We start from the raw sequence: 9,113 nt of genomic DNA, 5'->3' as shown, positions 1-9,113 counted from the left end.
GATATGCATTACCAAAAACTGCGAAAATATAATTGACACGAAGTTTTTTAGTATAGTTTGCGATATGTGATCAATCCGAGGAATGAAACAATCCGGAAAGATACCTAAGTATGTCCTTCCACTTCTATAAACGATCTACACGGGAAACCGATGTTTCATGCTCGATCGACTCCGAATCAACGAGTTCGCTTGTTCGCAGCCGATCAATGCCAAAAAACTTATAGTGTTCAAAAGATGAGCGCACGACTGGCAAAGACATAAACAAACAAAAGCTTGTTTTAAAATGACGCTAAATGCTACGACTTGGTAGGCCACGTGACCTTAATGCGACAGACCGTTTCGCAGAATTGACTTGCAGTGAAAAGTGTTTGGTCAAGGATCTCTTAACTTGAAATGGTGCTCTGGCATTTAAAGAGAAATGGCTTTCGGTCGGCGACCTTCGTTCTGGACGCCAGTGACCCTGTATAACAGGTGGTGAACGTAAACCACTACAGAGCGTGGGAACTATTACGTGTTAACGCCTTGTCAAAAGCCAAGCTAGGATTTTTTCCAGTTTCTTATTGTGTATTCATCTGTGTTAGAAAATTGTTTGCAAAACATTTGCACTTGAGCGTGGCGTTACATACGTCAGTTGACGATATAAACATACGGATTGGTGCCAGGTTCTTCTCTAGCCATGTCAACTACCACTGTATTTAAAGTAAAAACTCACAATGTTTTGCTGTTTGTTTTTCTAGTTCCTTGTTTGTTACATTTTGCACTGAGCGAAGCAAAGTTTGTAGACAGCAAACATTGAATGTTTACTTTCTGCAACATTGAAAGCGCTTTAGTCAGAAGCTTCAACATGAAAGTGATCCCGCACAGAGACAAGTGGTCACCTGTAAACATCGCTAATGGTTGGCTTCATGCTTCCGCATCCGAATAAAAACTGTGTTAGACATTGCAAAACGGCACTGAGCAAACATTGACCCTTAAACGATGCTTGAAAGCCACTAATTTGACGCAAAATGAGATAGTGTCTACTTGCGCGGTCATGGGTGAGGTGTGACTATATTGTCTTCGTGAAGAGGCCGCTCACACCTTGAGCCGTTGGGTGGAGGCGACACTGTTTTAGTAGTTTAATGTGCACAAGTAAGAGGTGTGATGTCATGTTGTAGGTGATAACGTGAGTTTTTCTTGTTTCGACAAGCCGCTTTGTCACCTGCCAGTGGGCACGTAAGCTGGGCGGAATGATGTCGTTGACAACATATGATCCAATAGCGAACGTGATTGCGTCATTTGCTGCATAGTCGTACACAGCGACCGATCATTTATATGCATTTGTTGTGTTCTTTCAACCGATCATTTTTAAGCATTTGCCTGCTAGGGGGTCGCGGAAAACGTGTGTGGTGCCGGCATTTAATTATCGGTTACATAAGCAAGGCGGATGGTAACTAAAAGAGAAGTTCGTGTTTGCCAAATCTTGTTTTACCAGACGTACATATTACAGGAGTTACATTTTTTTCAACGAGCTTTTCGTTTTTTCACCTTTGTTTATGGTTGGCGTCACATAAATTTTCGCAATCTGATCAAAGTCAATCGCCGATCACAATGTATCTTTAGTGACACCAAGCGGATAGAATATTTTGATCATTTCTTTCATTTTGATCAAGATATCATTCGACAGTCTGAATGTGGATAAGGCCTGGATGAACGATTAAGCAACGTAAGCACGTGATATCAAGAAAAGGGCCACCACAACTTAAGGTATTGGCTATAATTTTAGTTGTGTCTCAGAAAATAAAAACAGGGTTAACCTAAGCGATAAGGTAAAATAAAGTTGACAATTTTTATACCACCTACTTAAGCCACCATGCGTTAGATTTTTTTGTCTTGAGGTAGCTATGCTGGGTATTAACTTTCATTAGGGATTAAAGAAATTTTAAGACTTAAACGATGAAAAATAAATCGTGAATGAAAAAAAAACTGACTTAATTTTGATTTGATTTCATAAAAGACACGTGATTTAGAAACACGGTCTTTATTCGGGATTTTGTGCTGTTCTACCCCACTTTCCGCTAACGCCAGATCGGATTTTGCAGTTGATACCGCAACGTCTTTTATAAACGCAACTGTTGCAGCAATAATTTCAGCTTTCAGGTCGTTTCGCTTCCCACAATCACACACTAGCAATGTAAGGGACACTAAAGTCATATGCTTGGCACCCCCATAAAGGGCTTTATACGACCCAGGATTTTGCTAAAGCTTCGTACGGGGCTGAACGAGTTTTGCTTGTTTGATAAACGCAGCTTTGGGTTTGTTTCACTTAGGATACAAAATTACAATTGAGTACTGAGTAAAACTACAACCGTGCTTTCATTTTCAATTGTTTGTTTACATTTTTATGTTTTCCAACGTTTGACTGACGGTCCTGTACTTTAGTATAAATACTGCCGTTTTTGAACTTTCACGTTTTGAGGGCCTGCAGGTGAAATGCTGGGTCTTTCGGTGTCCGATCTTGGATAACTAAGTAACATGCGTGTGAAATTGAATCAGTTTGAAACACTCGTTTTTGACCAAACAAACCAGCGGTAGAGAGAAAAAAACATACGACGAACACAATACTTTCAAAATAATAAATCAGACGAAGACACGGCGTACGCTGTTGAGAACCAATAATGATGTTATTAGGCCGCTCGCATAAATCATTTGCTGCTAATAGTTTGGTTTGTACGTTTTTCGCGATTTCTTTAAAACAGCTTACCTTATTAGAGGCAATGTTTCATAATTTTATTGGTGACAGTGATTTTAAGAAAATACTAGAAACTGAAGAATAAATTACTGGAGATAGATTCTATTATATCTCATTGACGTTTCAAATTGGAAAAAAATGTAATTTTTGCATGATATAGTATGGTGTATCAAACAAAACATACTCTTGCAACATGATTAATTGGATTCTGGAGGCCGCTTGACATTTCTAAACGCTGGTTCCCGATTGCGTTCGCGATTTGGATCCTGCGTGAAAAAACTGTTTCTCGAACCTGAACTATGAGGAAAACTCTCGCCGTAGTTTCTGTTGGTGGGGTGCTCAACCCGCAACCTAGCTCTGGTGTTTGGTGACTTTTTGAAAAACGTCCTTGGTCCTAAAGTTTTATGTGACTGATCGCCTTTTTCTATGAGTTGTTGTTCGTTAGTTTTGACTTTTCTTGTGTTGCAGTGTTTTGAGAATGTCCTGTAATCGTCTTTGTCGTTGTTGGTGTTAAACTTCCCTGGCGATCTGTCCTTAGCTGGCAAGCGATCTTCGAGCTGGCGTCGTTGATGACGACCTATGTTTATCCCAGTCCGTCTGGTTTGTGTTTGCTTTTCATCAGGCTTTGTAGAACCAATTGAGTTGGAGGAGGCAGCATAGGCTTGCTCTATCTAATAATAAATTTATACACTGAAATGCAGCCTAGATGGTTTGGGTCAACAATATAATCTTATACTGCATGACCACCTCAAGTGTCAAGCTACAATAAGATGGTTCCAAATAAAACTAGAAGGGTGGCTTAGCACATTTTGCTATATCATACACCTCAACCTATTTTATAATTCCCTATGTAATATATTCCCTATGCTTTTTTTACATTTAGTCCCATATTAACCAACGTGTTTTATAACCTTTAATTGTTTCTGCAGGCAGAAACTCATGGGTTCCCAAAACCGCAACATTGTAAATGTATAACCAAGTCTAACATAGTGATTGGTAGGGTGCCTTAAATAAGCATGTTATGTAAAGTACAAACTTTCTGAATCTCATGCAATTCTGACATTGCTATAAGTTTGTAGGCCTACATAGCGTGAAACACTGATATTTTAAAAAAGCATATTTTACAAACTGTCAAAACGTCATTTCACTTAAATATTCTGAAAAATTCACCTGTTTCAGAGGGTAAGTAGCGTAAATATTAGCACTACAGGGTGAAGCACAATAATCGACAGCTACAAATGCTAAATTCAACAAACAGTCAAAAATTCATCTAATTCGGACATTGTTAAAAAATTAGGGGGCTAGTAAATATTGGGGTTACAGGGTGAAACATAAGAATCGACACCTAACAATGGCACAATGAACAAACTGTCCAAATTTCATCGCATTCTGACATTATTTTTAAAAAATCACCCATTTTAGGGGTCTAGTGGGGTAAATATTGGGGCTACAGGGTAAAACACAACAAACAACACCTTAAAATGGGACAATGAACAAACTGTCCAAATTTCATCCAAATCGGACATCGTTTAAAAGTTTACCCATTAAGGGGGCTAGCAGGGTAAATACTGGGGTTATCACATCAAACAAAGCAGATGGCACATCTATATAACTATATCTACCATCTGTACAAGTTTCATCCCAATCCACCAAATGTTTCATACCAAAAGTTCATGGACAAACTTCACCGGAGAAAAAAAAAACTGAGTGAAATCAAGATGTGTCCTATTCAGGGAAGGGGACCCATAACAAGCTTACTGATGACAATAGGTGTTTGTTCTTTTCAGCTTCCAGATCTATGAGGCCTCCACATTGCTTTTGCCTTTCATATGTATTATTCATTGATTTCATTAGTCTTCGAATTCCATTCCAGTTTAGTGATGTCTAAAACAATAATTTTGGACAACGTAACTGTGTCCAAGCATTGCAAGCTTCATATACTAGTATAAGTTTTTGGTGTGCCTTTTTTATCAATATATTTTAACATTTTTAATTTATTGGTACCTCATTATGAACTGGTTCTTGGGAATTTTCGAGTGAATCCAAATCAAAAGTAGTTAAGATCCTGCACACAGGACATGGGATTTGATTGCCGGTATTTTGAATATTGGCATGTTTGTTGTGTTTTTTAGCCTCCAGGGCTTCCTGCTTTTGCTGTCCCAGATAGTTGGTCACATATTGAAACATACAAAATGAATGCATATGATGAAAGCATTCAAGCTTTTCAAATACATCAAATGCCTAAAAAGAAAAAAAAATCAGGCAAAAAGATGATTAAGGGTTGACGCAATATTAAAATACAAATATTAAATTATTGCTTTTTAGTCATGTTGCATTTTTGTATTGATATCTATCTCACCCTGAATGAAAAAAGGCATATTGGACATGGACTTGAAGGAATGTTATTTGAAGTAAGGCTGTCTTTTGCAATTTCAATCAAAGGAAACAAAATATTTTCATTTTGTGACTGTTGAATGTGCTTATCTAACAGATCTTTAAGTTTTTGTAGATGATCGTCCGACATACCCCGAGATGACACAAACACCACATTTAAGGGTGTGATTGGATACTGTAATAAAAAGATACAACACATTTAAGTAACAGTAACAGTTACTCCCTACATTGTATACATTGGAACTGCAATTATTTCAACAAAGAATAATATAAACTTGGTAACTCTGCCTTTAAGACTAAGTCATTAATTACCCACATACCAAAGCAATGTGCCTACCTTTTCAGAGATGTCAAACCTCAACTGCAGCTTTACATGTTGAACTTTAGCATTGTTGGCTGTTGCAGGAAGCAATGTTATTCCAACATTGGAAATCTGATTTCTATGCAAAAAATGTCAAAATACAAAGAAATAAAAATGCTATTTAACCACATTAAAATTACCTGTCATTTCTTGTAACTTCAAGTTCTTCATATATAGATTCAAGCACCATGACCTCATCGTCAATGCTAAAGAAAACAGTGTATCATTTACATTAAATAAATACTAACATTATTTGTGATCATTCACTCACCTTTCAATTTCATTTTTATCACTCATGCTTTAAATTTGGAGTTAAAATAATGTTTTCTGATCTCACAAAAAACATCACACTAAATAGATCTAAAAATGGGTCAGTATGAAATTGCAAATAACATAACTTGGCAAAATATTTATCTTGACGAGCAGAAAAAGAAGGTGCCACCAATGCTTTAAATAACAACATATGCATTTAAATGAAAATGCCATTATTTTGACATTTAAACTGCCTTAAGCAGGAGAAAAATGGTGTTTTTGTGCAGGTATATATGGGCTCCTCTAAAATACGCAATCTATGCTATCTACATAAAATGTATGCAACTTTTAAAAATGTTGACGGTTAGGGCTTTTAGGGTTTATAAAAAAATAACACTATAATTTAGTTTTAGATGTCCAGGTTAAGCTTAATATTCACATGTGTGTTGAAAGTGGTACTTAATACCATATGGTGCCGCAGGTTAACACTTGTAAGAAAATTAAGCCCAACAGGTACCTGAGATTAAATTATATAGTTATTTTGGTTGTAAACCCTCACCCAGACCCGAATAGCCCTAACCGTCAACATCTTAGTTAATTTTTTTAGTAGATTGCGCATAGATTGCGTATGTTAGACTAGCCCGGTAATATATTATTAAAGTAGAGTGAAATAAAATGATAGATTCGCAGGTTTTTTAAACTACCTCAGCAGGGATAAATCATCATAGGTAGTTTTAATACACATATCAAGTAAATACATTGAAAGCCATTGAATAAATTTAACAATTTGTTAATGACGTAACTCTTTTGGCTTACATTGGTGTTTTGCATATGCTGAGGAGCGTCTCAGATTGAAAACTATGGCACTTCCAGCAGTATGTCAAGATAATGCTAACATGGCATCTTCACTGACGCATCAACAACAGCATATTTTGCAAATCAGAAATGTAAAACAAGGGAGTTGGATTTGGAATAAAGAGGTGTGTACTTTTATGTCTCAGAAAAGAGTTTGTCATCACTCATCACATATATTGTGCGAAATTTCACGCATTGCATAGCTTCAAACTTCAAAGTACGCAATAGGAGACTTTCGTCAATTTTAGTTGTACTTAAAGATAGACAGTAAATTTTTACTGTTATCTCCTGGGAAACAACTGTAAAGTGTAAAGTCAATGTTATTTGACATTTTGATCATCGAATCGAAGTTGAAGGAAAACAGTTTGACAAAAAAAATAATCCGCTACCTTCGGGTAATAATATTTGCGTTTTTTTTAGTTTACATAATTTTTTCTCACTAAAGAAAACAAACAAACATATAATTGCAATGCACATAAATATGGTTATTATGCAATTTTATAATTTAGCGATAAACAACGTCTCTGACAGAATGTCACCACAGTACATGAGAATACTGTGATACCACGGACTCGGCAAAAACAAAAACAAATTGCTTCGTCATTCGAACTTACGTATTGCCAAGTCATAGTTTTGTTGTCTCAAGAAACTGCTCACTTCATTATCGGCAACTGGCGCAGGGGCCAGAGCAGTCCAGTCCAAAGTACAAATGAGTAAAAAAGTCAAACCCTGGCACAGGGTAGTCCAAATCCGGAAGCTTTTGTTCGGCCAGCGAAAAGTTTATGCTTATAATCATCGAATCGACTGCATTAGCCATAGCCCTAACCTAGAATAGACTCATCATAAAATTGCAGGTCAACATATCTGTTGTGAGAAAACAAAAACTTTTGCGCTTTTTTGAAAACACAAACTCCGTGATTTTCTTTGTTGCAAACATCGGCAGAAACTTATGCAGTTGTAACCGCGCGTTGTCCTACAGCAGCTACCGCCTGTTAGCAGATGTGCTTTGTGGTTATAATTTTGGGGTATAAAACATAAAGTAGATTAGAATAGCAAATTATGTTCTTCGACACAAAAGGGTTTTTTCCGTTGTGGCCAGTCTGGTATGTACCAAACCAAACCCTAATTGTTCTAGTCTAGGACCTCCCCGAACTGGCGTGTATAAACTCCCGGAACACAGTTTTGCCCGGGCTTCATAAACATTGCGGAATACGCGTAATTTATAAAAGTAGGTTAAGTTACGAAAGAATGCACGAACAAACATGTTAAGTTTGCTCAGGTGAATTATTTAAAAGAGATCAAACAAACAGACCAAGTGCCGACATACCATGCATTAACGTGATGGGTTAGGCTACTAGGCAGAGAGCTTGTGCGAATCGTAGCCTATAACCACTTTTAGCCAAAGCGAAAGCAGAAGGCGATGCAACAAAAACATCCATTTTTTAATTTGAAGAAGACCAACATTCCTATTCACTTCCTAAAAACGTTTCAGAAGTTTTCTTTGTTTACACCAGACAACCGACACAGAGCAAAATTTACATGATTAAATTTATTGCACAACTTGAGTACGAAAAATCGTAATGTTTTTTATCCACCACATTAAATTAAAACGATAAAGAATATTGCACTGATTTTAAATGGAAACAAAAATATGAAATACGTACAGGAAAAAGCAAATATTTCGCTATGCGCTTGCTTCACTACTTTGTCGTTGACGTGATGGTCCCTTGCCTAGTGTTGCATAGATTGGTGCAGCTTCACCGAAAGTCTGCAGACCTTCACTGTAGCCCGGATTTGAAAATCCTGCTTCGACACTACTTTCCCGGCTCAATGTCGACTCAGTCATCTCCGTGGCTTGACCTTTGCTAGAACCTTTCCCAAAACTGGATGAGCCGTAGGGTGTGTCAAATATCGGATTGTCGTACGATCGCGCAAGTCCCTTGCCTGGTCGGCCAGTCAGTCTGACGGAAGCACATTAAGTTAGATTATCGCAATTTTATAGTTAATTTTATAGTAATTTTATAGGAACGTATAGTTTATGTTATTAATTTGACAATTTACAGAAGAAACTAATAACAAAACTGTCACCTACGTTGGACGTGACACTCAAAAGTTAAAGAAAAGTCGCTTACCCATTCTTTCGAATGAAGTAGAAGCCCGCTCCGCCAATAAGAATAATAGCAATTATACAGCCAAACACGATCCCCACGATCGCACCTGAAACACACAAAATTACAAACCTCTTCAGTCAGTAATGTGAACCAAAACGATGCCTTGGCAAGTATGGCAACTACGATGAAAATTGACTAAGCTTACCCGAATTTAGACCTGGTGGTTTTGAGGTGGTAACGTCTTTTTCGTGTGAACATCTCTGACCGACAAAACCAGTTGCGCACAAACATGTTGGTCCGCCCAGCGCGGTTGTTACACAGTTTCCACCGTTTTGACAGTAGTCGTCGGGACAAGATCCGCACAAACTTTCGTCAGCCTGAAAGTTTTAGGAACATTGTCATTTATAGA

General features: G+C 37.4%; 2 protein-coding genes across 3 annotated transcripts in view; both read right to left on the bottom strand.

Annotated features, from left to right (window-relative positions):
• Positions 1-2,531: 2,531 nt before the first annotated feature.
• Positions 2,532-6,817, bottom strand: LOC145214296 (E3 ubiquitin-protein ligase RNF25-like). Of its 2 annotated transcripts, none has more exons than XM_080082799.1 (7): positions 6,555-6,817; positions 5,627-5,692; positions 5,463-5,565; positions 5,091-5,300; positions 4,736-4,972; positions 4,490-4,615; positions 2,532-3,402 (listed from the first exon to the last, which is right to left on the bottom strand). In XM_080082799.1, the coding sequence occupies exons 2-7, from the start codon at positions 5,674-5,676 to the stop codon at positions 2,929-2,931; spliced, it is 1,200 nt and encodes a 399-aa protein (XP_079938925.1). In that variant the 5' UTR covers positions 5,677-5,692; positions 6,555-6,817; the 3' UTR covers positions 2,532-2,928. The 2 variants fall into 2 exon arrangements, with proteins under 2 accessions (XP_079938925.1, XP_079938924.1); XM_080082798.1 differs by lacking the exon at positions 6,555-6,817 and adding an exon at positions 5,758-5,863.
• Positions 6,818-8,277: 1,460 nt separating this feature from the next.
• Positions 8,278-9,113, bottom strand: part of LOC145214298 (MAM and LDL-receptor class A domain-containing protein 1-like) — a 57,498-nt gene continuing 56,662 nt past the window's right edge. Inside the window, exons 119-121 of the mRNA XM_080082800.1 lie at positions 8,910-9,081; positions 8,726-8,810; positions 8,278-8,554 (exon numbers count right to left, since the gene is read on the bottom strand). Coding sequence (XP_079938926.1) covers positions 8,278-8,554; positions 8,726-8,810; positions 8,910-9,081 — 534 coding nt within the window. The remainder of the gene's footprint in view (positions 8,555-8,725; positions 8,811-8,909; positions 9,082-9,113) is intronic.

Source organism: Phallusia mammillata, chromosome 2 (genome assembly GCF_965637545.1).
Source record: "Phallusia mammillata chromosome 2, kaPhaMamm4.hap1.1, whole genome shotgun sequence".
Classification (NCBI taxonomy): domain Eukaryota; kingdom Metazoa; phylum Chordata; class Ascidiacea; order Phlebobranchia; family Ascidiidae; genus Phallusia; species Phallusia mammillata.
This window is presented reverse-complemented; position numbering and strand designations above follow the sequence as displayed.

Bases quoted from the DNA above. Each gene is read 5' to 3' on its own strand.
- LOC145214296 (XM_080082798.1), bottom strand. From the start codon at position 5,783: ATGAGTGATAAAAATGAAATTGAAAG. The intron at 5,566-5,626 runs GTAATTTTAATG...TTTTTTGCATAG, and splicing joins GAAGTTACAAGAAATGACAG to AAATCAGATTTCCAATGTTG. The intron at 4,973-5,090 runs GTGAGATAGATA...TTTTCTTTTTAG, and splicing joins TATGCCTTTTTTCATTCAGG to GCATTTGATGTATTTGAAAA.